Below are 27355 nucleotides of genomic sequence, written 5' to 3' on the forward strand. Positions count from 1 at the left end.
CCGTCTTCTCTGAGATGTCACCACGGAGGCATTGTCCGCTCCCAGGTGTCACCACGAAGGCTCCGTCCCCTCTAATCCATCACCGCGAGGTCCCCGTCCCCTCCCCGGTGTCACCACGGGGCCACCGCCCCCTCTGAATCCTCCCCGCCGGGCAGACGAGGGTCCCTGTCCCTGCCTCCAGCCCTGGTCGTGGCACTGTCCCCACCACGCGTCCCCAGGTCGGGCGACAGAGCAGGGCAGGGTGGCACTGTCCCCACCACGTGTCCCCTCCCCGCCGCGGCGCCTCCTCCTCGCCGAGCGGGCTTGGAGCAGCTCCAGGGGAAAAAACAACGAGTTTGGGCCACATCCGCCGGGCGGGGACGTGCGACACCGCACGGGGCCGGGGCTGGCACACGCCCAGCCCCGCGGTGGCACCGGGGGCACGACCGGGGTCAGGAGAGACACTGGGGGTGGCAGCAATGGGGGGCAGGGGGGGCTGGCAGCGCCCTGGCTGAGCTGCCCTGGTAGAGCATCGCCCGTCCCTGTGGTACCCACGGAGGCAGCACTGGGGGGTGCCCAGAGTGTGCCCGGGGGTGCCCAGAGAGTCCCCGAGAGTGCCCAGATTGTCCCCGGGGGTGCCCGGGGGTGCCCAGATTGTACCCGGGGGTGCCCAAGTTTTCAACCCTTCGCCCTCCCGACACCCCCTGGCTGCGCCCCGGGGTGTCGCATGTTGTCCCCCCTCCCCTGGCAGGAAGCCGCCCGCCCGGGAGGCCTCGGGCAGGAAGGAAGTCGCCCGGGGGATTTTTTATCTCTCCTTCGCTCGCAGCCACCTACGCACCCCCAGAACCCCGATTTGGCAGCGCAGCCCGTCCGGGACCCCCTCCCCAGGCCCGCAGCGAGGCCCCCGGCACGGCAGAGGTACCGGGGGGGAGCCGGGGGTGCGGCCAGCTAGAGATGGAACCGGGGATGGAGCCGGGATGGAGACGGGATTGAACTGGGGATGGAGACAGGATGGAATCGGGATGGGGCCGGGATGGAACCGGGGATGGAGCCAGGCCCCCCCTGCTCACACCGGCAGCGCTGAGGCGGAGGAGGAGCAGCCAGGAAGGTGGGACAGGCTGGGAGAGGAGGGAGATATCCAACCCCGTGCCTCAGTTTCCCCTCCCTCCTTCCCAGGAGGGGCCCATCCCAGCCCTGCGGGTGCTGCTGCGGGGTCTGACCGCGGGGAGGATGATGAGGGTGGGACAAAGGGGTCACTCCGAGTCTCCCTTTCCTTGCAGCGCCTGCCATGGCCCCGCTGGGCGAGGAGACGCCGCTGATCGGGGGCCGCTCCTGCAGCCTCTCGTCGGCCGAGAGCGGCACCCTGCAGGTGTTCCTGTACCACCGGGCCCCCGCCCCGCACCGGGCCCCGGGCAGCGCCGCAGGCACGCTCAGCTTCACCTTCGGCGAGTACACGGCCGAGGAGCTCTGCGTGTGCGCTGCCAAAGCCTGCGGTGAGCGCCGGGCCCGGGGAACCCGCGGGGATGGGGGTCTGGGATGTGGGAATGGGGTCATGGATGGGAGAATGGGGTCCTGGATGGGAGAATGGGGTTCTGTTTGTGGGTACAGGGTCCTGGATGTGGGGATGGGGTCCTGGGTGTGGGTATGGGGTCCTGGGTGTGGGTACAGGGTCTGGGGTGTGGGAATGGGATCCTATGCTTGTCCTCAACAGAGAATTCTGGCTGTGGACTCTGGATCCCAGAAGTGGGGTTTGGGTCCTGCCTGTGGGGTGTTTGGGTCCTGCCTGTGGGGTTTTTAGGTCCTGGCTGTGGGTTTGGGGTCCAGTTGTGAGCTCAGGATCCCGGTGATGGGCTCAGCATCCCGAGCACATCCTTGCCATGGGATCCTGGCTGTGGCTGTGGAGTCTCACCCCGAGCTGAGCCCCAGGCCACGGGCTCGGGTGCCAGCCCCCTGTGTGTCCCCAGGCGTGCTGCCCGTGTGCCACCCGCTCTTCGCCCTGGCCACAGAGGACCTGAGCTGCTGGTTCCCCCCCAACCATGTGTTCACCGTGGACGAGTCCTGCAGCCAGGTCGTGGTGTACAGGATCAGGTGCAGCTCTCGACCTTCCCTGACATCCCTGGGGTTGTGCTCTCTGGGGGATGCAGTGCTGAGACCCCTCCTCTGTCCTCACCAGGTTCTTCTTCCCCAACTGGTGCGGACTGGGACAGTCCCACCGCTTCCAGCTGCTGAACGGCAGGGCCAGCCCCGTCCTGGATTATCCCGTCATTGATTACCTGTTTGCCCAGGTGAGCGCTGCCAGCCTGGCTCCTCCTCCTCGTTGTCTCCTCCTCCTCCTCTTCCTCCTCCCCCTCATCCCCCAGGCTCTCTCTGTCACCTGTGGGGACCAGGATGATGCCATGGGTGTTTTTGGGGTGTTCTGACCCCTCTTCTCCTCCTTCTCCTCCTCCTCCTCCTCATCCCCCAGGCTCTCTCTACTGCCTGTGGAGACCGGGATGGTGCCGAGGGTGTTTTTGGGGGTGTTCTGACCACTCTCTTCCCCCTCCTCCTCCTCCTCCTTCTCCTCCTCCTCCTCTTCCCTGGCTCACCTGGAGCTGCTCGTGGCCACCCCCTCTGTCCCCTGAGGGGGACATGCCCTGGGGACAGGGAAGCCGAGCCTGGGCAGGATGTGACTCCCGGGGGCTCTGGGACCCGAGGGTGACACTGGCACAGCTGGGGGGGTCTCAGGAGATGGGAGAGCCCCCCCCAGCCTCGTGCCCTGCCCAGTCCCGCAGTGATTTCATCGGGGGCCGCATGGCCGTGGGGCTGAGCCTGCCCACGCAGGAGCAGTGCCTGAGCCTGGCCGTGCTGGACATGCTGCGCATCGCCAAGGAGCAGCGGCAGAGCCCCACGCAGGTCTGCAGCCACGTCAGGTGAGACAGGGACAGCGGCACTCACGGGACAGTGTGACACCCCCGGGGACAGCCTGGAATGGTCAGGGACAGTCTGAATCCCATAAGGACAGTGTGACACCCATGGGGACAGCCCAGCATGTCTGGGGACAGCCTGAATCCCACAGGGACAGTGTGGCACCCACAGGACAGTGTGACACCCATGGGGACAGCCTGGAATGGTCAGGGACAGTCTGAATCCCATAGGGACAGTGTGACACCCATGGGGACAGCCCGGCATGGCTGGGGACAGCCTGAAACCCATGGGGACAGTGTGACACCCCTGGGGACAGCCCAGCACCACCGGGGACAGCCAGAAACCCATGGGGACAGTGTGATGCCCCTGGGTACAGCCTGAAAACCATGGGGACAGTGTAACACCCCCAGGGACACCTCGACACCCCTGGGGACACCCTGACACCCCTGGGGACAGCCTGAAACCCAGGGGGACAGTGTAACAGCCCCTAGGACACCCCAACACTGCCAGGGACAGCCTGAAACCCATGGGGACAGTGTGACACCCCCGGGGACACCCCGACACCCCCAGGGACAGTGTGACACCCCCCAGGGACACCTCAGCACCCCCCAGGACACCCCAACACTGCCAGGGACAGCCTGAATCCCATGGGGACAGTGTGACAGCCCCAGGGGCACCCCGATACCCCTGGGGACAGTGTGACATCCCCGGGGACAGTGTGACACCCCCAGGGACACCCCAACACCCCTGGGGACAGTGTGGCACCCCCGGGCACACGCCGCTCCGCTCCCCACAGCTACAAGTCGTGCCTGCCGGCGCCGCTGCGCTCGCAGATCCAGCAGCACAACTTCGTGACCCGAAAGCGCCTCCGCCGCCGCTTCGGCAAATCCCTGCGGCGCCTGGGGGGCTGCGAGCCGGACGCGCCGCACCTGAAGCTCAAGTACCTGCTGGACCTGGAGCGGCTCCAGCGCGGCCGCAGCGAGGAGATTTTCCATGTGCGCTGCCCCGGCTCCGCGGCACCCGTCACCATCCACGTGTGCGGCGACAGCGGCGTGGCCTGGAGCTGCGGCGGCTCCGAGGTGCTCCGGCGTGTCTGGGTGCGCTGCTGGGGGAGCTGGCGGGATGGGGTTGTCACCTTCGCTGTCCCTTCATAGAGCCGCCAGCACTTCTGCGACTTCCCCGACATCGCCGACATCAGCATCAAGCAGGCGGCGAGTCGCGATGGTGGTGGCCCCGTGGAGAACCGGCTGGTCACCGTCACCAAGGTGGACAACCGGGTGCTGGTGAGCTCGGGAAGGGTTCGGGGAGCCCCGGGAGGGCTGCAGGGGACAAGGGGGTGACACCAAGGTTGGCACAGTGTGAAAAAATGCGTGCATTTTATGATTGGCTTTTCGCAAATATTGAAATGAGTATTATATGTGTTGTGTTAGAAAGTGATGCTGTGTTAATTCTCTTAAGTAGTGTGGTAAATACAGTTTTAGGTTATAAAAATTGTTAAGATAGAAACTGTGCTATGTAGGAGACTTTTTTTAAAGAAAGGACTCGCAGTGAGATAGCAGCCACAGGACACCTGAATCTTTCAGAGAAAAACTAATTTATTACCCCATTATCAGAAGAAATGAACTACTTCCTGCCTCGAAGGCGCTGTCAGGATTCAGAGGAAGAAGTTGATGATGACCAGACAGAATCCTGTATTTGAATGGAATTTATGCATCATGTATGAAGTGTATGAATATGCAACAGGCTGTTGCTTTTAAGGGTTAATCCTCTGTTAACTGTGTCCTTTTTCGGGCTCGTGCTGCCCAGAAAAAGGTACCTGGACGTCCATAACTCTTTGTATTTATTGTCTCACATTGTCCTAATTCAATTTGTCCAAATTATTGTTACTCTAATTGTATTACTATTTTTTATAACCATTTTATTCCTATTAAACTTTTAACATTTTGAAAAACAAGCGATGGGCGTTTTTCACACACAGGAGGTGGAGTTCGCCACGCTGCGGGAGGCTCGCTCCTTCGTGGCTCTGCTCGATGGTTACTACCGGCTGACGGCGGATGCCCAGCACTACTTCTGCAGGGAGGTGGCACCGCCGCGGCTGCTGGAGGACCTGGAGAACCAGTGCCACGGGCCTATCAGGTGGGCACCGCGTGCTGGGAAACCCTGGGAATTGGGTACCGGGACCCCCTGGGCACCCCCGAGCCCAAGGGGACACAGGGATGGATGGGACGGAGCCACCCCCGGACCGGCTGGGGCTCCACGGGGATCTGCTGGGTTTGGGAAGGGGGCACAAGGGTGGGAACAGGGGGTGGGCACAGGGGTGGGCACAGGGGAGGGCACGGGGGGGAGCACAGGAGAGGGGACAGGTGAGGGCACAGGGAGGGGGACAGAGGTGGGCACAGGGGAGGGCACGGGGGGGAGCACAGGAGAGGGGACAGTTGAGGGCACAGGGATGGGGACAGTGGGTGGGCAGAGGGGGTGCCCACAATGTCCCCAAGGGGCACCACGGCCGTCCCTGCCCTTGGCAGCGCCGAGTTTGCCGTGAACAAGCTGGAGGCGGCCGGGGGTGCCCCGGGGCTGTTCCTGCTGCGCCGCAGCCCCCAGGACTTTGACAGTTACCTGCTGACCGTGTGCGTGCAGGTGAGACGCCCAGGAGACCCCCGGCACACCGGGCAGGGGGGCTTGGCGGGGGTCATGACCATGGCACCAGGAGGACAGCACAGCCCTGGCACCTGCAGGGCGGTGACACGAGGACGGTGCCACTCGCGGTGTCCCTTTGGGGCAGAAGGGGTTTGGGGGGGTCTCCCTGGTGCTGACCCCGGTGTTTCCCCCCCAGACCCGCTCCGGCCGGGATTACAAACGCTGCCGGATCCGCCGGGACGAGGACGGGCACTGGTGGCTGTCGGGGGTGGCGCGGAGGTTCTGCAGCCTGCGGGAGCTGCTGGGCACCTACGGGCACCGCGGGCTGCAGGCGAGGGGGCACCCATGCGCCTGGAGGTGGCCTGTCCCCCCCGGGCCAAAGGTGACACCAGGGGGGCATGACAGAGCGGGCTGTGATGTCACAGAGTGGCTGTGATGTCACTGAGGGGCTGTGATGTCACAGAGCAGGCTGTGATGTCAGAGAGTGGTATGTGACATCACAGAGCTGCTGTGATGTCACATAGGAGCTGTGACGTCACAGAGCAGGCTGTGACATCACAGGGTGGCTGTGTGAGGCCCCCAGGTGGGGCCCCCTGCCCAAGCCCCCCCTCACGCCCTCTCTGCCCCCCAGAGAAGTCCAACCTGCTGATCGTCCGCAGCGGGGTCCCCTGTCCCCCCGGGTCCCCTCCCGTGTCCCGGCGCCACAGCCTCCAGCAGATGATGTTCCACAAGATCGACCCCCAGAGCCTGACATGGGTACGGGGCAGGGCAGGGCTAAGGGGGGTGGCACAGAGGGGCAGCAACCCCCTGGCAATGTCCCCGTGTGCCCCAGGGCGAGAGCCTGGGCCAGGGCTCCTTCACCCAGATCTACAAAGGCATCAAACAGGACCAGGACGAGGAGGATGGAGCCCGGCAGACCCCGGTGGTGCTCAAGGTCATGGACAGCAGCCACCGCAACTGCCTGGAGGTGAGGGGTGGCACTGCCACCTGCACGGTGTCACCCAGGGGTCCCTGAGGCCCGCCCTGAGCCCTCTGTCCCTGTGCCAGTCCTTCCTGGAGGCCGCCAGCACCATGAGCCAGCTCTCCCACAAACACCTGGTGCTGCTGCACGGCGTCAGCCTCGGCAAGGACAGTGAGTGTCCGGCGGGGTGGTGGCCACGGTGCCACCCGGGCACCCCTGGGCGCGGCGTGGGCACCCCCCTGACCCCCCTCGGGTGCCCCCAGGTGTGATGGTGCAGGAGCACGTCCGGCACGGGCCCCTGGACCTGTACCTGCAAAAGAACCGGGGCACGGTGACCACCGGATGGAAGCTCACGGTGGCCAAGCAGTTGGCCTATGCGCTCAACTGCCTGGTGAGCCCACAGCGGTGGGAGGGGGTCCCAGGGGGTCCTGGGGGGCTGGATTTGGGGTTCTGGCTTTGGGTTTGGGGTCTTGGTTCTAGGTTTGAGGTCCTGTGTTCATCCTCCATGGGAATCCTGGTCTGGGTTTGGGGTCCTGGGTTCATCCTCCATGGGGAATCCTGGCTGTGGGCTCTGCATCCCAGGTCTGGGTTTGGGGTCCTGGTTCTGGGTTTGGGGTTCTGGCTTTGGGTTTGGGGTCCTGTGTTCATCCTCCACAGGGAATCCAGGTCTGGGTTTGGGGTCCTGGTTCTGGGTTTGGGGTTGTGTGTTCGTCCTCCACAGGGAATCCTGGCTGTGGGCTCTGGATCCCAGGTGGATCCCACAGTCCCCATACCCCCACATCCCAGGTGGATCCCATAGATCCCCATCCCACAGGCCCCACACCCCACATCCAATGGATCCCATAGATTGCCATCCCATAGCCCCCAATCCATCCAGACCCCACAGACCCCACATCCCATGGATCCCATGTGTCTTCATCCCGTAACTCCCACACCCCCACATCCAATGAATCCCATTGATCCCCATCCCACAGATCCCATGGATCCCCATATCCCATGGATCCCATGGATCCCCATCCCACAGATCCCATGGATCCCCATCCCACAGCTCCCACCCATCCCTTCTGCTCCCCCCAGCCCACCCCAGTGTGTGGGACCACCCTGAGGGTCCCGACCCCTCTTCCCCCCATCCAGGAGGACAAGAAGATCCCACATGGGAACGTCTCTGCCAAGAAAGTGCTGCTGGCACGGGAGGGGGACACGGCCAGGGGGAGCCCCCCCTTCATCAAACTCAACGACCCCGGGGTCAGCGTCACCGTCCTGGCCCGGGACAGTGAGTCAGGGGGTCCCAGGGGGTCCTGGGGGTGCTGGCCTTGGGGTTCTGGCTTTGGGTCTGGGGTTCTGTGTTCATCCTCCATGGGGAATCCTGGCTGTGGGCTCTGGATCCCAGGTCTGGGTTCGGGGTCCTGGTTCTGGGTTTGGGGTCACAGTTCTGGGTTTGGGGTCCTGTGCTCATCCTCCCAGCCAGGTTGTGGCTGTGGGCTGTGAATCCCCTTCATCAAACTCACCCACCCTGGGGTCAGTGTCACCCTCCTGGTCTGAGGGGGGGTCCTGGAGGTGCTGGGCACCCCACAGTGGGTGCTGAGCAGGGCTGGGCACCCCACAGTGCTGGTGGAGAGGATCCCATGGGTGGCCCCCGAGTGTGTCAGCAACCCCGGGAGCCTGGCACTGCCAGCTGACAAGTGGGGCTTTGGAGCCACCCTCTGGGAGATCTTCAGTGGGGGGAACATGCCCCTGAGCCTGCTGGAGCCCCAGAGGGTGAGGCTGATCCCAGCATCCTGCTGGATCCTGATCCTCCTGCCCCATCCCGTTCTACCCCAACCCTCCTGTCCCATCCTGACCCTCCTGCCCCATCCCAACTGATCCCAACCCTCCCACCCCTTCCCACTGTATCCAGACCTTCCTGCCCCAGTCCTCCTGTCCCTTTCTGCTACATCCCAGTCCATCCCATTCCCTGCTATGGATCCCATCCTATCCCACAAATCCCATCCCATAAATCCCATCCCATCCCATTCCTTGGTATGGATCCCATCCCATCACACAAATCCCATCTCATAAATCCCATCCCATCCTATTCCCTGCTATGGATCCCATCCCATCCCATCCCACAAATCCCATAAATCTCATCCCATTCCCTGCTATGGATCCCATCCCACCCCACAAATCCCATCCCATAAATCCCATCCCATCCTATTCCCTGCTATGGATCCCATCCCACCCCACAAATCCCATCCTGTAAATCCCATCCCATCCCAGCTCTCCTGCCCCATCCCGCTGCACGCTGCCCCACCTCAGAGCCCTTCAGGGGCTCTTTGGGGGGTCCCACACCCCCTGACCCCCGTTCCCCACAGAAGCTGGAGTTCTACCAGAGCCAGCAGCAGCTGCCAGCCCCGCGGTGGCCCGAGCTGGCTGCGCTGGTGTCCCAGTGCATGGAGTACGAGCCCCAGCGCCGGCCCTGCTTCCGCGCCCTCATCCGCGACCTCAACAGCCTCATCACCTCCGGTGGGCACGGGGACGGGCTGGGGGGGCACAGGGGGACCCCACAGCGGCCTCACCCCCCCCCGCCCACAGACTACGAGCTGCTCTCGGACCTGTCCCCCGCGGATGTGACGCTCCGGGATGGCTTCTGGGGACACGAGTCCCTGGCCATGAGCCAGGATCCCGAGCAGTTCCAGGAGAGGCACCTCAAGTACATCTCGCTGCTGGGCAAGGTGGGGGCACAGCAGAGACCCCCAACCCCAAAATTCAGCCCAGCCACTCTTCCCATCCTGGATTTGGGGTGTGGGACATCCTGGCTGGATCGCGATCCTCCTGCACTGTCCTGCTGCCTCCTGCCCCTCCTGCCCCATCCCGCTTGATCCCAATCCTACTGCCTCATCCTGACCCTCCTGTCCCATCCTGACCCTCCTGCCCCATCCTGTTCTATCCCAGCCTTCCTGGGGTTGGGATAGAATCCCGATCCCCCTTAGGCTGTCATCCATTCCAGTCACCTGGCTGTATCAATCTCCTGGCTCACTCCGTTGGGATTAATTAATTATGCAATTAATGGGGTAGTTACCAGCAATCAGAGGAAGTTCTTTTGAACAGTAGCTGTTCTTTACCAGCTGATGCAGGTGTGAAAAGGCAGCTGGGGGGAGATTTTTTTGGGGGGATGAGGCACTGGGAATGTGGGGGGCACCCCCAACATCCAGCTCCCTGCAAAATTCCCAGGGGAATTTCGGGAGCGTGGAGCTGTGCCGCTACGACCCCCTGGGTGACAGCACGGGCGAGCTGGTGGCGGTGAAGAGGCTGCAGCAGGATTCGGCCAAGGAAATTCGGGATTTCGAGCGGGAGATCCAAATCCTGCACTCGCTGCAGCACGACTTCATCGTCCGGTACCGGGGTGTCTGCTACAGCCGGGGTGAGCTGGGAATGGGGCTGGAATGGGGCTGGGATGGGGCTGGGAATGGGGCAGGAATAGGGCTGGGAATGGGGCTGGGATGGGGCTGGGAATGGGGCGGGAATGGGGCTAGGAATGGGGCTGGGAACACTGGGAATGGAACAGGTATGGGGCTGGGAATGGGGCAGGAATAGGGCTGAGAATGGGGCAGAAATAGGGCTGGGAATGGGGCTGGGAACACTGGGAATGGAACAGGTATGGGGCTGGGAATGGGGCAGGAATAGGGCTGGGAATGGGGCAGGAGTGGGGCAGGGATGGGGTTGGGAATGGGGTTGGGAATGCACAGTGAATGCACAGGGAATGGAGCAGGAATGGGGCTGGGAATGGGGCTGGGAACACTGAGAGAGGGGCTGGGAATGGAGAGGGAATGGGGCTGGGAATGGGGCAGGGAATGCGCTGTGAATGAGGCAGGGAATGGGGCTCTGAATGAGGCAGGAATAGACAGGAATGGTGCAGAAATGGGGTTGGGAATGGGGTAGGAATGGGGCTCCGAATGGGGCAGGGAATGCACAGGGAATGGGACAGGGAATGCACAAGGAATGGGGCAGGGAACGGGGCAGGGAACAGGGCAGGGTTCCCCGATCCCAGCTCCAGCCATCCCGGTGCTGGATTTGGCCGCAGGGATGCGCGGGCTGCGGCTGGTGATGGAATTCCTGCCCAACGGCTGCCTGCGGGATTTCCTGCAGAAGAACCAGCCCCGCCTGGAGCACAGGACGCTGCTCCTTTACGCCTGGCAGATCTGCAAGGTGGGATCGGGGCGGGTGCGGGGATAACGGGGGTGCTGCTGTCCCGGGATGGGGCTGGAGCAATTCCATGGGTCACCAGCCCTGGGGATGCTGCAGGATCCTGCCAGAACAGTGCTACCCTTAACCCTGGGGCTGTGCTCCAGCCGGGATGAGCCCCCAGGGACCCTCACCCGGGGGTTCCCCAGCCCTGGGGACGCTGCCGTGTCCCCGCTCCCCATGAGCAGCCGCCTCCCGGCAGGGCATGGAGTACCTGGGGGCGCGGCGCTGCGTGCACCGGGACCTGGCGAGCAGGAACATCCTGGTGGAGAGCGACAGCCACGTCAAGATCGGCGACTTCGGGCTGGCCAAGCTGCTGCCGCAGGACAAGGATTACTACGTGGTGCGGGAGCCCGGCCAGAGCCCCGTTTTCTGGTGAGGGGGGTACACGGGGAGGGCTGGAATTCCAGCGGGATCCAGGGCTCAGGATCTGCTTTTCCTGGGGCTCAAGATCCCTTTTTCCCAGGACTCAGAACCCGTTTTTCCTGGAGCTCAGGATCTCCTTTTCCCGGGACTCAGAACCCATTTTTCCCAAGGCTCTGGACCCGTTTTTCCCAGAGCTCAGAACCTGCTTTTTCTGGAGCTCAGAACCCATTTTTCCGGGGGCTCTGGACTCCTTTTTCCCGGAGCTCAGAATCCTCTTTTCCTGGGACTCAGAACCCGTTTTTCCCAAGGTTCTGAACCCGTTTTTCCCAGAGCTCAGAACCCACTTTTCCCAGAGCTCAAAACCCATTTTTCCAGGACCTCTGGACACCTTTTTCCCAGAGCTCAGAACCCATTTTTCCCAGAGCTCAGAACCCATTTCTCCCGAAGCTCAGAATCCATTTTTCCCAGGGCTCTGGACTCATTTTTCCCGAGGCTCAGAACCCATTTTTCCCAGAGCTCAGAACCCATTTTTCCAGGATTCTGACCCCGTTTTTCCCGGCAGGTACGCTCCGGAATCCCTGGCTGACAACATCTTCTCCTGTGCCTCCGACGCCTGGAGCTTCGGGGTGCTCCTCTACGAGCTCTTCACCTACAGCTCCAAGAGCAAGAGCCCCTCGGAGGTGACGTTTTCCCTGGAAAGTGGGGGGGTCATTCCTGCTGGGATGAACCTCTTACAGCCCTCTTGGTGCTCCTGGGTGTCCTGATGATCCCAGATATCCCAGAGCTCCTGAGTGTCCCATTGCTCTCAGGTGTCCTGGAGCTCCTGGATGTCCCAGAGCTTTTGGGCATCCTGGTGCTCCCAGGTGTCCCGGACCTCCTGGGTGTCCTGGAGCTCATGGATGTCCCGGTGCTCTCGGGTGTCCCGGAGCTCACGGATGTCCCCCACAGGAATTCCTGCGCATGATGGGCACCGCGAGGCCGCCGCAGATCATCTGCCACCTGCTGGAGCTCCTCAAGGACAACCGGCGACTCCCGGCCCCCGCCGGCTGTCCCTCGGAGGTGACACCGCTGTCCCGGGGCTGTTGGGGGGTCCTCGGAGTGCCCCTCCTGCCCTGATGGCCCCGCCGTGTCCCTTGTCCCCCCCAGGTGTACGCGCTGATGATGAGCTGCTGGGCCTTCACCCCTGGTGCCAGACCCACTTTTGGGGAGCTTTCCCCCAAAATCGAGGCGCTGCGGGATGGGCGGAGCAAAACGCGGGGGTAGAGCCCCCCCAGAATGGACCCCCAATCCATGGTGATGCTTCCCTGAGCTTTGAGGGGACAGTGAGGGGGGACACAGCCACCATCCCCCTTTCCCACATCACAATTCCCCTCTCACCCGTTCGGTTTTTCCCCCTTTTTTCCATTACCTCCCCTCCCATGGCAGAATTGGGATTGGAATATGGGATTTATGGGATTTATGGGAATATGGGATTTATGGGATTTTTGGGATTGGCGCCGTGGCAAGAAGGAGGCAGCAGCCGGCGGGGGGGGATTTATTAGAAAATAAAGTGTTTAATAAAAGAGCAGCTCCTGCTCCCTTCACAGCACAGGGGAGGGCGGCGGGGGAGGGGAGCAGGAGGCGACGCAGGGACAGCGACAGGGAGGGGACAGGAGGAGGAGGAGGAGGAAAAGGAGGAGGAGGCGCCCCCTCCCCAGCCTGCCTCCATCCAGTGTTTCCAATTCACACAACGGTGGGAGAAGCCCGGGGGGGTCCGGGAGCCGCTCAGGACCCCGCCAGGTAAATCCCTGCGGAGGAAAGGTGGGCACAGAGCAGGGAGGGCACGGCCCTGGCCGGGCACGGGCACTGCCCAGCGGCCCGAGCTCGGTGCCAGCCCCGAACTGGGTGACCCCAAAGAGCAGGAAAAGGACCCTAAATACCCCAGGGAAGGTACCCTGAGCACCCCAAAGAGCAGGGAAAGGACCCCATGAACCCCACAGAGCAGAAAAGGGACTCCTGAGCACCCCAAAGAGCAGGGAAAGGACCCTAAATACCCCATGCAAGGAACCTTGAGCACCCCAAAGAGCAGAAAAAGGACCCTAAATACCTCAGGGAAAAGAGCCTCAGCACCCCAAAGAGCAGGGAAAGGACCCCACACACCCCGGGGAAGGGACCCCCTGTCCCCCCAGGACCCAGGGGATGGGGAGAGGACCCCGCACCCCCAAGGCTGTGGGGAAGGGACCCCCCCAGCCCCATGCCCATACCTGTAGCAAATCTCTTCTTGACCAGCGACATGCGGTACCCGGCACCCGCCAGCTCCACCTCCACTCCCGACAAGGTGCTGCCCTCGCTGCTGAACTGGGCAGCCACGGGACTGGGCTTGCTGGGCCCCCCCAGCGGCTCCCAGCTGGCCGAGAGCCGCCCGCAGCCTGGGGTGGGGTGGGGGACAGCGCAGGGGTTGGGGGGGTCGGGACGCGGAGCCCCCGCCCCGTGAGCCCCGAGCAGGGCGGGCCCGGCCTCACCTCCCTGCCCCGGGGCACCGGGGATGTCCAGCAGCTTCCAGAGCAGCCGCTTCTCCTCCAGGTTCCTGCCGGGATAAGGGGGTGTCCTCAAGCCCCCACAGCCGCAAAATTCAGCCCTTGCTGCCCATCCCCACATCCTGCCTTCCTTATCCCGTCAGCGTCCCCATTTCCCAGTTCAGCGTCCCCATTTCCCAGTCCAAAGTCCCCATTTTCCAGTTCACCATCCCCATTTCCCAGTCCAGAATCCCCATTTCCCAGTTCAGCGTCCCCATTTCCCAGTCCAAAGTCCCCATTTTCCAGTTCAGCATCCCCATTTTCCAGTCCAGGGTCCCCATTTCTCCCACCCTGGGCACATTCAGGACCCCACTCCTGTGCTCCCCATCTTGGGCTAGTTTGGGACCCCCAGTCCTGTGTCCCCCTTCCCCCCCACACCCTGGTGGAGTTTGGGGCTCCCAGCCCTGTGTCATCCACCCTGCGAAGGTTTGGGACCCCAGACCCTTCATCCCCCACCCTGCTCAAGCTCAGGACCCCAGACCCTTCATGCCCCACCCCATTCAGCCTCAGGACCCCAAACTCTCCACCTGCCCCCCGTTCAGGCTCAGGACCCCAAACCCTTCATCCCTGACCCCGTTCAGGCTCAGGACCCCAAACCCTTCATCCCCCACCCTGTGAAGGTTTGGGACCCCAGACCCTTCACCTCCCACCCCATTCAGCCTTAGGATCCCAGACCGTTCACCCACCACCCTGTTCAGCCTCAGGACCCCAAACTCTCTACCTCCCCCTGTTCAGGCTCAGGACCCCAGACCCTTCATCCCCCACCCTGTTCAGCCTCAGGACCCCAGACCCTTTATCCCCCACCCCACCGCAGCCCAGCCCCGCTCTCTCCCCGTTCCCTCTCTCCCCGTTGCCGTTACCAGCTGGCCGCGGGCTGCAGCCGCAGGTTGGTCAGGGGCTCCTCCACGGGCAGCAGGACGTGCACGTTGCCCAGGGGCACGGGCAGTGCCAGGGCGGCCGCGTTGTAGCCGTACTCCACGCTGACCCGCGTGGCCCCGGGTGCGCAGTCCCAGCGCACGCAGAGCCGCAGCGGCGCCGAGCCGGGGCCCAGCCGCGAGAACTGCGGCACATCGGGGGGCTCAGGGAGGGAACCGAGACCCTGCCGTGCCCGGGGGGTGGGGGGCTGCCCTGAGGGGCTCACCTGGTACTTGAGCAGCGCCACGTTGTAGTAGGAGGCGGCCGGGCTCTGCTCCGCCTGCTTCTGCAGGTGCCCGGTCAGCGCTGCCATGTTCAGCCAGAAGTCCTTGGTGCTGGGGTCGCTCTGGGAGGGGTCGCTGGGGGCGTGGGGGGAGAGGGGCAGCAAGGTCTGGGTACCCCCAGAAGCTGGCACCGCGGTACCCAGCGCCAAACGATGCCCAGAGCGCTGGGATCCCCAAAACTCAGGTCCCCATCGCTGCATTCCCAGCATGCCCAGAGCCCCAAAAATCCCAAAATCTCAATACCCAGCTCCCCATTGCTGCATTCCCAGGGCACTCAGACCCCTGGAACCCCCAAAACTCTGCTCCCCGTCCCTCAGCTCCTGAGGGTATCCCCAGGAAAACAGGGTGTACCCCAAAACCCGCCCCCATCCCTGCATCCATCACCTCCCAAGGCCCCTATGCCCCTCCTGTACCCCAAAACCTGCCCCCATCACTGCACCCACACTTCCCAAGCTCCCTGTGTCCCTTCTGTACCCCAAAACCCGCCCCTATTGCTTCCTCCATCACCTCCTAAGGCCCCTGTATCCCCCAGACACCTCCTGAACCCCAAAATCCGCCCCCATCCCTGCATCCATCACCTCCCAAACCCCCTGTATCCCCCAGACACCCCCTGTACCCCAACACCAGCCCCCCACCATTGCCCCCCGCACCTCGCAGGCTGTGCCCCCGGTGTCCCCCCCCGCGGTGTCCCCCCCGTGCCCACACCTGTAGAGCAGCTCGGCGTTGGGCAGGAACTGCTCGATGGCTCCGGCGTTGAGGAGGCGGAAGCTGAGCACGGGCGGGGCCGCGGGGCCGCCGAACACGCGCACGATGCCGGCGGGGAAGGACATGGTCAGCTCCCCTGTCACCTTCACCAGGCAGCTGCGGGGACACGCCGGGGCTCAGGGGACCTGCCCCGGGCAGGACACGGCGGCCGGAGGGACCCCCATATTTCCAGCTCCCCCTCAGTTTTGGGGTCGCTCCCCTGTTTTGGGGTCCACGTTCCAGGATTCCCCACACACACACAGATTTGGGGTCCCCCGGCAGTTTTGGGGTCGGATATAGCCCAGGGCTGTGGCTGTGGCCATGGTGACCCCCAGGTTTTTGGGGTTCCCCCCCATGTTCCACGATCCCCCTGCCGTTTTGGGGTCTCCCCCCCACTTTTGAGGTCTCCCCCCATATTTCCCGCTCCTCCCCAGGTTTTGGGGTCCCTCCTATGTTTTGGGGATCCCCCCTCCGCGTTTTTGGGGTGCCCCGATTTAGGTTTGGATACATCCAAGGGCCGTGGCGGCCCCGAGGCTCCCGGCTGGAACGGAGCGAGCGACGTCCCCGAGCTCCGAGCAGCGGCTGCACCCCCACAGCACCCCTGGGACACCCCAAAATCCTCTGAACCCCGGGACCCCCCCCCCCGCCCCGTACCTGTCGGCGTCGCGCCCCTTGAAATAGGCGTGCACATACTCGGTGAAGGCGGTGGCCACGGGCAGCGCATCCTGCGAGCCCAGCACCACGGGGCTGGGACCGCGCGACAGCCCTGGCGAGGGGGCACAGGGGTCAGCGCAGGGCTGGGACCCCCGGCCCACCCGCCCCAGGATCCCCCCGGGACGCACCGAGCGCGGGCGGGGCCACGGTGAAGAAGCCGCGCTCGCCCAGGCTGGCGGGAGCCGAGTGCGAGGGGCCGCAGCTCCAGGAGGGCGAGGGGCTCAGCGAGCGCGACTGCCGGGGCAAGGCGGGCTGGGAGTGGGTGTGTGCACCCCTGCACCCCCAATTCGCATCCCTCACCCCTATTCGCACCCCCCCCCCCCCTATTCATCCTACCCCCCCAAACCCAACCTTCCCCTACACACCATCACACCTACCCTACCCTTACCCTATCCACACCCTGCACCCACTCCACATCCCTGCACCTCTGAATTCCGCATCCCTGCACCCCTGCATTCCCACATCCTCTATCCCCAAATTCCCAAATCCTGCATCCCACAGCCCTGAACTCCCAAACTCGATATCCCTGCACCCCGCGCCCCTGAATCCTTGTGTCCTCAAATTCCCACACCCTCAAATTCCCCCACTCCAATTCCCCCACTCCAAATTCCCACGCCCCTGAATCCCCACACCCCCGAATTCCCACATCCCCAAATTCCTACACATCGAATTCCCACAACCCCTGAATTCCCGCATCCTGAAATCCCCACATCCCTAAATCCCCACACCCCCAAATTCCCACACCCCTGAACCCCCAAATTTCCACTCCCTTCTTCCCACTCCCCTCACCCCTTCTCATCCCCCAGGAATCTCCTCCTTCCCCTCGCTGCCATTCCCATACTGGGAGCACTGGGAAGCCGGGGCGTGTCCGACCGCCCCTCCCGGGGGTCCCCGCGCCCCTCCCCAGCCTGGGGGGTCCCCACGCCCCCCCAGCCCGGCCCCGCACCAGGTCGCTGTTGCTGCCCGCGGCCGGCCGGCCGGCGGCCGCTTAGTGCGGAGCGGCGCGGGGGGGCCACGAGAGGAACGTCCCGGGGGGCAGCGCTGGGCCAGGCGGGCACGGAATCTGGGAGGGGCACGAATGGGGGGGTGAGGGGAGAGCCCCGACACGGCAGGACCCCCCCTTCCTCCCCAGAATCCAGGACAACACGCCGGGAGTTGGGCAGGGCTCGGTTTTGGGGTGGGAGGTGGAGTTGGGGTGATGGGGGGCAGGCTTGGGGGTGATGAGGGCAGATTTTGGCATTACGAGGGCAGATTTTGGTGTTGGGGGGGCAGGGTTAAGGGACCCCAGGGTTATGGGGGGCGCAGTGCAGGCTAATTGGGGGACAGAGTTCGGGGTCATGGGGGGCACAGGTCGGGGTCATGGGGGGCAGAGTTTGGGGTCACTCCGGGCAGAGTTTGGGGTTGTGGGGGGGATGGTTCAGGCTAACTGGGGGGCAGAGTTTGGGGTCACTTGGGACAGAGTTTGGGGGTTATGGGGGGCACAGTTTGGATTAATTGGGGGGCAGAGTTTGGGGTCACTCCGGGCAGAGTTTGGGGTCGTGGGGGGGACAGGTCGGGGTCAATGGGGAGGCAGAGTTTGGGGTCACTCGGGGCAGAATTGGGGGTTATGGGGGGTACACTTCAGGCTAATTGGGAGGCAGAGTTTGGGGTCATGGGGGGTCACTCGGGCCAGAGTTTGAGGTCATGGGGGGCACAGTTCGGGGTCATGGCGGCTGATTTAGAGGTAATGGGGGGCCAGGGTTAAGGATAACGGGGAAGGGGGGCAGAGCTGGGGGCTGTGGGAGTCACATTTAGGGGTAACGTGGGGCAGCTCCCCCCTCCACTCACCCGGCTCCGACTGCAGAGGGGGGGTCCCGGCCGTGCCCCCCTCGCTCAGCCTGGCCCCCGGCCCTTGGCAGCCCCAGGGGGAGGGGCTGGAGGACTCCCCCCCGCTCGGGGGGGCCGGCGAGGAGGAGGACGAGGAAGCCGAGTTGGAGGAAGGACGCGTCAGGGGGGGCTGCTCCCCACCGGGGCTGCGGGGTCTGCCCCAGACCGGGGGATCCCCAAAAGGGTCCGGCGAGGGCGCTTCTCGTGGGGCGGGGCCGCTGAGGCAGCGGCTGCGACCCCGGGGCGCGACCCCCGCGTCCCCCCAGAGCCCTTCGGTACCGGGGCCGCTGAAAACGGCGAAGTTGGGGGGCTCGGGGAGGCGGCCGGAGGGGCTGCGGGGCCGCGGGGCCCAGGCGCTGCTGCTGCTGCTGCTGCTGCCGGGGGGCGGCTCCGCTTTGGGGCCGGGGCTCTGCGGCGCTCCCCGGCTGCGGGCTCCAGGGCCGGGAGTCCGGGGAGGGACCGGGCGCGGGGTGCGAGGGCGAGTCCAGCCCCGAGTCCTCCACGTTCTCCGGCGATGAGGAGGAGAAGGGCGACGAGGACGAGGTGAGGACGTAGGAGCGGGGGGCTGCGGGACAGAGCGCGGGTCACAGCGCGGCCCCCGCCCTGCCCTGCCAGGGGGTTCCCGTCCCGCCCCCCAAATCCTCACCTGGGAACTCCTCTGCCTCCAACGCCGACTCCAGGGGGGGCCCGAAGAGCGCGGCCGAGGGCGGCATGTCCTGGCGGGGCTTCCCGGGGCCGCTGGGACAGGGACAGAGTGGAGGGGGGGCTCAGAGTCTGCCCAGGACCCCCCAGGAATGGGGGGTGACCACCCCATGGCACCCCAATCCCTCGCTGTCCCCTACCTGTTCACCTGTGCCGCCGGGAGAGCCCTCCCTGTGCTGTCACCTGCAGGGAGAGGGGACACTGCACTGCACCCCACAAGGACCCCTCGTGTGCCCCCCAATCCTCAGGACCCCCCATGCAGTCTCACCTGCTGCCAGTGTCCCCTCGGGGTCTGTGTCACCGCAGGCCGGGGTCAGGGACGCTGTGTGCCCTGCGGGGGGATGTCACCATGAGGGGACACAGAGCCACGGGGACTCTGGGGTGGCTCAGGAAGGGTGGGGTGTCCCCAGGGGTCGGCAAGTGGACAGGGAAGGGGGCTCAGGAAAGGTGGCATTGTCCCCAGGGACTGGGTTTAAGGAAGGGTGGCATTGTCCCCAAAGAAGGGGGCTCAGGAAGGATGAGATGTCCCCAAGGGGGCTCATGAAGAGTGTGATGTCCCCAGGAAAGGGTCTCAGGAATGATGGGATGTCCCTAAGGAAGGAGGCTTAGGAATGATGTGATGTCCCCAGAGATTGGGTTTAAGGAAGGGTGGATTGTCCCCAAAGAAGGGGGCTCAGGAAGGGTGCAATGTCCCCAGGAAGGGGCTCAGGAAGGGTGTGATGTCCCCAAGGAGGGGCCCAGGAAGGATGAGATGCCCCCAAGCAGTGGCTCTCAGCCTCAGTGCCACCCCCCAGGCCACTTACGTGACGCCTGCCTCCTGACGGTGCCCTGCAAGAGAAGGGGACAGTGATGAGGTGACCCCGGGAATTCCGGGGGGCCCCGCAGCCCCCCAGGCTCACCCCAACGCCGGGGGCCAGGATGAGATTCCCCACGGTGGCCTTGAGCTGCTCCACGGCGGCCTCGGCGCTGCCGGGCGCCTCCCGCGGCTGCACCGGTTTGATGTGGACGTAAAACTTGCGCGGCTCGTCCTCGTCGTAGTCGGAGTCGCTGGAGGAACAGCCAGGATTCTCCACCTCACCTGAGCCCATGTCAAGGCAATGCCTGGCTGGAATTCCCCTTTGATCCCCCAAAAATGCCTGGTTGGAATTCCCCTGGATCCCCCAGAAATCCCTGCTTGGAATTCCCCTTGGATCCCCCAAAAATGCCCAGTTGGAATTCCCTTTGGATCTCCCAAAAATGCCTGCTTGGAATTCCCGTTGGATTCCCCAGAAATCTCTGTCTGGAATTCCCTTTGGATCCCCCAAAAATCCCCAGTTCGAATTCCCTTTGGATCCCCCAAAAATCCCCATTTAGAATTCCCCTGGATCCCCCAGAAATCACCAGTTGGAATTCCCCTTGGATCCCCCAAAAATCCCTGCTTGGAATTCCCTTTGGATCCCCCCGCCAAGAAAAAAGAGCCTGCTTGGAATTGTCCTTAAATCCTCCAAAATCCCGAGTTGGAATTCCCCTAGGATCTCCCAAAAATCCTTGCTTGGTGTTCCCCTTGGATCCCCCAAAATCCCCCCTTTTCCAAGGATATTGCGGGCGCTGTCCGGGCGCACGGTGAATCCGTCCTCGTCCACCTCGGGGCAGCCCTGCAGGTACACGCCCCGACATTCCCAGTGCTCCCAGTTTGGGAACAGCAGCGCCGGGGCAGGGCACTGGGACACTCACCAGGTCGTTATCCGGAGATTCCCTGGGGAATGAGACGGGGGAGAGTCAGGGGATGTGGGAATTTGGAGATGTGGGAATTCAGGGATGCAGAAATTCAGAGATGTGGAAATTCAGGGATGCAGGAATTCAGGGATGCAGGAATTCAGATATGCAGGGATGCAGAAATTCAGGCATGTGGGAATTCAAGGATGCAGGGATGTGGGAAATCAGGGATGCAGAAATTCAGGCATGTGGGAATTCAAGGATGCAGGGATGTGGGAAATCAGCGATGCAGAAATTCAGGGATGCAAGCATGCAGAAATTCAGGCATGTGGGAATTCAAGGATGCAGGGATGTGGAATGTGGAAATGCAGGGATACAGGGATGCAGGAACTGCGGGATGCAGGGATGCAGAATGTGGGAATGCAGGGGTGCAGGAACTCCGGGATGCGGGGATTGAGGCTCTTACACAGCATCACGCTCCCGCTCCTTACGGCTCAAGCCCGGGATCCGGAACGCTTTGCTCCGGCTCCTCTTGGGTCCTGGGGAAAGCGGGAGCGGGGTGAGGAAGGGCCTCCGCAGCCCCTGGGACTCCCAGCTGGATGCAGACGTACTTGCCTTCCTGCGCTGGAGCCAGCCGGTACTCATCAAAATCCAACGCTCCTGCCACGGAGAGAGCGGGATCAGCTGGGATCAACCCAGGATCAGGCCAAGATCAGACCAGGATCAGATCAGGACCAGCTGCAATCAACCCAGGATCAGCTGGGATCAACCCAGGATCAACTGGGATCAGCCCAGGATCAGCTCAGGATCAGCCTGGGACCAGTTGGGATCAAGCCGGGATGAGCTGGGATCAATCCAGGATCAGCCTGGGATCAACCTGGGACCAGCCTGGGACCAGCTGGGATTAACCAGGATCAGCCTAGGATCAGCTGGGGATCAACCCAGGATTAGCCTGGGATCAGCCTGGGATCAATCTGGGATCAGCCCGGGAACAGCCTGGGATGAGCCAGGATCAACCCGGATCAGCCTGGGATCAACCCAGGATTAGCCTAGGATCAATCTGGGATCAGCCCGGGAACAGCCCGGGATGAGCCAGGATCAACCCGGATCAGCCTGGGATCAACCCGGGATCTGCCAGAATCAGCCTGGGATCAGCCTGGGACCAGCTGTGATCAACCCGGGATCAGCCCAGGATGAGCTCGGATCAACCCGGAATCAGCCTGGGATGAGCCAGGACCAACCCAGGATTAGCCCAGGATCAGCCTGGGATCAATCCGGGACCAGCCCAGGATCAGCCCAGGACCATCAGGGGCCCATGCCCACCCGGGTGGGACCCCCCACGCTCACCTGGCCGCTCTCTCCCCGTGCCCTTGCTCTCGGCAAACCTCCGGAGCAGCATCTCCGTGCCGATGTTCTCCACGTTCTGCTTGAACTCCTCGTGGACCTGGGGGGGGGCAAAAAGGGAAGGGGACATGGAATAAAGAGGGGGAATGGGAATGGGGAGGGGATCATTCACCTGGGGACTCACCTGGCCGATCTGGACGTGGGTGTCCTCCACGGAGTGCGAGTAGGAGCCAATGAGCCCCTTCATGTGCCGCAGGTGGGCTTCTTCCACCTCCTGGAAGCGCTGGAGCGGGGAAAAACGGGGGTCAGGAATGGGGGGGACATCCCCAGGGATCGGCAGGTGGGCAGAGAATGGGGGTTGGGATGGGTGGGATGTCCCCAGGTGGGCGTGGAAGAGTTTGGGATGGGTGGGATGTCCCCAGGTGGGCAGGGAAGGGTTTGGGATGGGTGGGATGTCCCCAGGGATCCCCATCTCTTCCCAAACCCCACCAATGCCCATCCACACCCAAATCCCATCAGTTCCCATCCTTTTCCCAAATCCCATTAGTTCCCATCCCTTCCCAAGTCCCAGCAGTGTCCATTCTTGCCCACGTGCCCCCAGTGCCCATCCCTTTCCCAGTTCCCACCAGTTCCCATCCCTCTCCCAGTTCCCATCAATGGCCATCCCTCTCCCAGTTCCCAGCTGTGCCCACCCCTTTCCCAGTTCCCACCAGTTCCCATCCCTTTCCCAGTTCCCACCAGTTCCCAGCCCTCTCCCAGGGGCGCCAGCCGTGCCCACCATGGCCGAGTCCAGCATGCGCTGCTCGAAGTCGGCGCGGGCAGCGTTGTATTTGTCCACCGCCCTCCGCAGAGCCTCGCCCGCCTTCCGCGACTTCAGCTCCGCCTGCGCCACCACCGGGCACGGGGACAGCCAGGACAAGGACAGGGATCATCAGAGAGGGGACAGGGGACAGCCAGGAACAGCCACGACAAGGACAGGGATTGTCAGGAATGGAACAGAGACCACCCAGGGGGGACAGGGGACAGCTGAAGAACAGCTGGGACAAAGAGAGATCATCAGGGAGGGGACAGGGGACAGCCAGGGGACAGCTGGGACAAGGACAGGGATCATCAGGAATGGGACAGAGACCACCTTGGGGGGACAGGGGACAACCAGGACAGGGACAGGGATCCTTAGGGAGGGGACAGGGAACAGCCAGGGGAATGACAGAGATCATCAGGAACAGGACAGGGGGACAGCCAGGGGACAAGGGACACTCAGGGGATAACCGGGACAATGACAGGGATGGTCAGGGAGGGGACAGGGGACAGCCAGGGGAATGACAGAGATCATCAGGAACAGGACAGGGGACAGCCAGGAACAACCAGGACAATGACAGGGATTGTCAGGAACGGGACAGAGACCACCCAGGGGGACAGGGGACAGCTGGGACAGGACAGGGACCCCCTGGGGGGGACAGGGACCATCAGGGAGGGACAGGGACCTCCTGGGGGGGACAGGGATCACTGTGGCACAACAGGACCATCGAGGGAGGTTCAAGAATCACCAGGGAAGGGACGCAGACCACAGAAGGAAGTGACAGGGACCACAGGGAGGAGGAACAAGAACCACCACGAGAGGACAGGAACCACCAAGGACGGGACAAGAACCACCAAGAGGAGCCAGGGACCACCGAGGGGGACACGGGGACACTGAGGGGGGACGCTGGGGGTGGCACCTTGTCGATCTCCTTCTGGCTGGTGCCCTCCTTGCGCAGCCGCTCGTACTCCTGGCACTTGCTGTGGTAGCTCTCCTTGGACTTGGGCAGCAGCTGGGCCACGCCGTGCAGCAGCTGCACGGCCTCCAGCGTCCCTGCCACCTCCTCCTTGGACTGTGGGGACACAGCAGAGTTGGGCAGGGCTGGCTGGGGACACCGGGGAGGGGACAATGCCGGGGGAGGGGACGGCGCTACCTTCTTGTGCACCCGGCCTTGCTCCTCGCCGTAGCGCGAGATCTCCTTGATGAGGTCGTGCAGCTTCTTCATCAGCTCCAGGTGGCACAGGGCCAGCTTGTCCGAGGAGATGCGGAAAACCTCCCACAGAGGCGCGAAGGTCCTGCCCGGGGGGCCACCAGAACGGTCACCAGGGGGTCCCCAAAGCCACCTCAAGGTGCCCCAGACCCCACCCCGTACCCCAGCTGGGTCCCGTTCGTGGCCATCTTCGACAGCTTCACCATGGCCTTGGCGTAGTTCTCCTCGATGGCGGCCCTGGGGATGGCGGGGAGGGGGATTTGGGATGCAGCCAGGGTTTTGGGGACGCCCCCAAAGGGTTCTGGGGAGCCCCCAGGTTGTCCCCAAGCCCGGGTACCTCTCCCGGACGAAGTCGGCCAGCTCCTTGGTGGAGATCTGCCCGTGCTTCATGTTGTGGTAGAGGACGTCGAAGCCGTGGTTCTTCTCACCCTGCCGAGGGAGCCCCCCCTCAGATCCCAAATCCCAAGGGACCCCCACACCCCCTTTTCCCCGGGAGCAGCATCTGGAGCGGCCCAAACCCCCCCAAACTGGGGTGCTAAGACACCCCCCCCACCCCAAACCAGCCCTCCCCAGGACAGGCCGGGTTGAACCCCAAAAATCCCCGGGGTTATTTCGGGTGCTGCCCCACACCCACAGAGTGGCTTCACCTCAGCACCCACACCCCGCAGCCGCGCTGGGGGTGCAGGTGAACCCCCAGGGGAAACTGAGGCAGGAGGAAGAGGAAGGTGGCGGCAGCTGCCGGACGAACCAGGAAGCGCCGGCCACGCGACTTCCCCCGCCCCCCCCTCCCCGGGCTGGGGACCTCCAGGGAGGGGGGGACAGCGATGTCACCACAGCGGGGAGACCCCCAGACCACCCCCCCAGACCCCCCGCCCCCCAATTAATTAATTAACAGCGTTAATGAAGGGGCCGGGCTTTGAAAATTCACCTCCCCCAAGGGCAGGGGTTCTTTGAGAGCGGGGGACACCCACGGAGGGGCGGGGGGCACCCAAGGGTGGGGGGCACCCAAGGGGGCGGGTCCCAGCTTACCCAGAAGTGCTCGGTGAAATAGGACATCTTGGAGGGGGGGGGGGGCAGCGGCGCGGGGACCCCGCAGCTCAACTCCCGGCGCCCTGGGGGGACACCGGGACCTTACCGGGGGGGTGGGTTCCGCGGGGTCGCACCCATCCGTTTTTATCGCTTTTCCCGGGAAAACGCAGCCCCGTGGCCATGGAAACCGCAGGGTCCCCCCACAACTCCTCACCAGCTACCCCTGCCCAAGGTGTGCGGCACCCCGGGGTACCGGGGAGGGCACCGGGGGGGGCCCCGGGGCGGCGCTGGGCCCGACACCAGATACGCAGATCAATAATAAATGAGCGGCTGCTGCGTGCGGCGGCGGCTGCTCCCACACCCGGCACTGCCCGTGCCCCCCGGGCCCCCCCAAAACACCCCCGCACCCCCAGGAACCCCCGCCCCACAGAAAAAAGGATCCAAGCATCCCGACCCCCAAAATTTGCGGTGCTGGGGATCCCCGAGCAGAGCAGCCCCCCGGCACTCAGTGGGGGGGACCCCCAGATGTGCCCCCCCACCCCAGATGTGCCCCCCACCCTGAGCTGTGCCCCCCACCCCGGTCTGTGCACCCCCCCCGGCGCCGCTCCCCATCATGCACCGGAGAAAAACAGGAAACCCCAAAAATTCGCGCCTGGTTGGTGCCACCGGGGGAGGCCCCCCCCCGACTCACCCTGGGCTGTTGGGGGGTTCGCGGGGCCCCCCCGAGCATCCTCAGCGTGCCGGGGGTCTCGAGGGGTTCAAGGGGGGCGGTCAGGGCACGCTGGAACCCCCCCCAAACCCGCTCCGAGCCCCCGCCGCTGCCCGGTCCCTCCGCACGGGCTCCGCCACCTGTGTCACGAGCGGGGCGGGCTCAGCGTGGCCCCCCCGGTAAAGGTGGGGGGGGGAAAAGCTGGGAGGGGTCTCGGGGCCCGCAGGAACCCCCCCTTCAACCCCGCCTGTGCCGGGCGGCCGCAAACGCCACGAACGCGCCGCCGGCCAAAGTCCCCGCGGCCACCGAGTCCCCGAGCGGGACCTGGGGTGCGGGGTGGGGGGGGCTGCGGCACCGGGACCCCCCCCGCGCCCCAAAACCAGGTCCGGTCGGCAGCCGTGACCTTCAGCGGGGAGCGCGGGGGATCCCCCGGAGGATGCGGGGGGACGGGAAGGGGAGGGTCCAGTTCGGGAACGCGGGGGGGGCTGCGCACCCCAAAACCCCCCGAGGAACGGGAGGCACCGCCGGGGTTTTTATTTTTGGGGCGTGCACCTCCTAAAATGAAAAAGGAGGGAAAGCGCCGAACGGAGCCCTGCACCTGCAGCGCGGGGAGGCGGCGGGGGGGGCCGCCCGCAGCACCGGGAGCGGGCTCGTGGCCAGCGGGGGCTGCACCGGGGCGTTATTAACGGTGGGCGCCGGGGCGGTGCGGTGCGGTGCGGTGCAGCGGGGCGCGGTGGACAGCGAGGGGAATTTGGGGGGGGGAACTCCGGTACGGCGGGGATGCATCGCCGCACCCCGGTGAGGGCGATGCTGCGGGGGAGGCGGGGGAACCCGCGCGGGAACGGCGGGGCCGGGGAGCTGCGCGGCGGGGCCGTGGCGCGGGCACTCCGGGACGGGACCCCCGTGCGGGGCGCGGGGCCGGGGGCGCGGTGCCCGCTCCGGGGGAGGACGCGGGACTCACCTGCGGGGCCGCCGCCCCCGCCCCGCTCCGCTGCCGCCGCCGCCCCGGGACCGCGCCGGGACCGCGCCGGGACCGCGCCGGGGGCGGTGCTGGCCACGCCCCCTCCCGCCGAGCCGCGCCGCCATTGGCCAGCGCTCCCGGCAGCGGTGACCGCAGCCAGCGGCCGCCGCTTCCCATTGGTCGAGCCGCGCCGCCGCGCCGCGCGCGGGGAGGGCGCTCATTTGCATTTTTAAAGCGGCCGCCGCCCCGAAAGCGCGGCGGGAACGGCGCGGGGGGAGATGCGCGAGCGGAGCCGCCGGTACCGGAGAGCGGCACTGGAGCTGGAGCCGCTGCCATCCCCCGGCTGTCATCCAGCCCGAGCTGTCACCCCCCTCCCGGGACTGCCGCCACCGCGCGCGCTCCGCCCCCCGAGCTCCCGGTGCTGCTCCCGGTGCGGCGGCTCCCATCCGCGCCCCCCCCCACGACCCTGCCGGTGTCACCGCACCCGCGGTGCCCGGCTGTGCCCCCCCGCCCGCCGCCGGTGCCAGCCGGTGCCTCGCACCCCGCTGAGCTCATGGCCCGGCTGTCACCGGCTGTCACCGGCGCAGCTGCGGGAGCGTCCCCGCGGGCAAGGACCCGGCGGGGGGGGGGGACATTCCCGTATTCCCGTGGGGAATCCACCGAACATCCCGCCGTGACTGGGGACGCGCCGGCCCCGCGGTGCCACCGGAGCCGGGACGCCGGGGACGTCACGCGGCGGTTTCGGTTACGCCGCCTTTTG

The 27355-nt window shown here is 64.7% G+C and overlaps 2 protein-coding genes across 2 annotated transcripts; one reads left to right on the forward strand and one right to left on the reverse strand.

Annotated features, from left to right (window-relative positions):
* The first annotated feature begins 981 nt into the window (after positions 1-981).
* JAK3 (Janus kinase 3) lies at positions 982-12363 on the forward strand. The gene is given in 25 exon segments (XM_030966930.1): positions 982-1087; positions 1260-1472; positions 1944-2067; positions 2153-2264; positions 2743-2888; positions 3680-3962; positions 4038-4166; positions 4862-5019; positions 5409-5520; positions 5717-5849; positions 5852-5902; positions 6152-6276; positions 6353-6487; positions 6568-6652; positions 6745-6872; positions 7616-7754; positions 8088-8239; positions 8833-8983; positions 9053-9192; positions 9692-9881; positions 10542-10666; positions 10905-11077; positions 11631-11748; positions 12017-12127; positions 12215-12363. Coding segments are annotated over 25 exon segments (3447 nt in total). The 5' UTR covers positions 982-990; the 3' UTR covers positions 12332-12363.
* Positions 12364-12692: 329 nt separating this feature from the next.
* On the reverse strand, positions 12693-26623 carry FCHO1 (FCH and mu domain containing endocytic adaptor 1). The gene is made up of 30 exons (XM_030966955.1): positions 26596-26623; positions 25617-25774; positions 24926-25008; positions 24234-24325; positions 24059-24133; positions 23840-23981; positions 23606-23758; positions 22666-22770; positions 22072-22170; positions 21891-21987; positions 21159-21203; positions 21010-21082; positions 20562-20583; positions 20428-20482; positions 19748-19926; positions 19652-19676; positions 19117-19179; positions 18989-19031; positions 18793-18884; positions 18108-18711; positions 17274-17343; positions 17227-17241; positions 16409-16514; positions 16221-16332; positions 15528-15683; positions 14765-14897; positions 14484-14683; positions 13570-13634; positions 13312-13476; positions 12693-12855 (listed from the first exon to the last, which is right to left on the reverse strand). The coding sequence occupies exons 3-30, from the start codon at positions 24950-24952 to the stop codon at positions 12833-12835; spliced, it is 3036 nt and encodes a 1011-aa protein (XP_030822815.1). The 5' UTR covers positions 24953-25008; positions 25617-25774; positions 26596-26623; the 3' UTR covers positions 12693-12832.
* Between the last annotated feature and the right edge of the window lie 732 nt (positions 26624-27355).

The sequence above is a fragment of the Camarhynchus parvulus genome, chromosome 28 (assembly GCF_901933205.1).
Source record: "Camarhynchus parvulus chromosome 28, STF_HiC, whole genome shotgun sequence".
Taxonomy (NCBI): domain Eukaryota; kingdom Metazoa; phylum Chordata; class Aves; order Passeriformes; family Thraupidae; genus Camarhynchus; species Camarhynchus parvulus.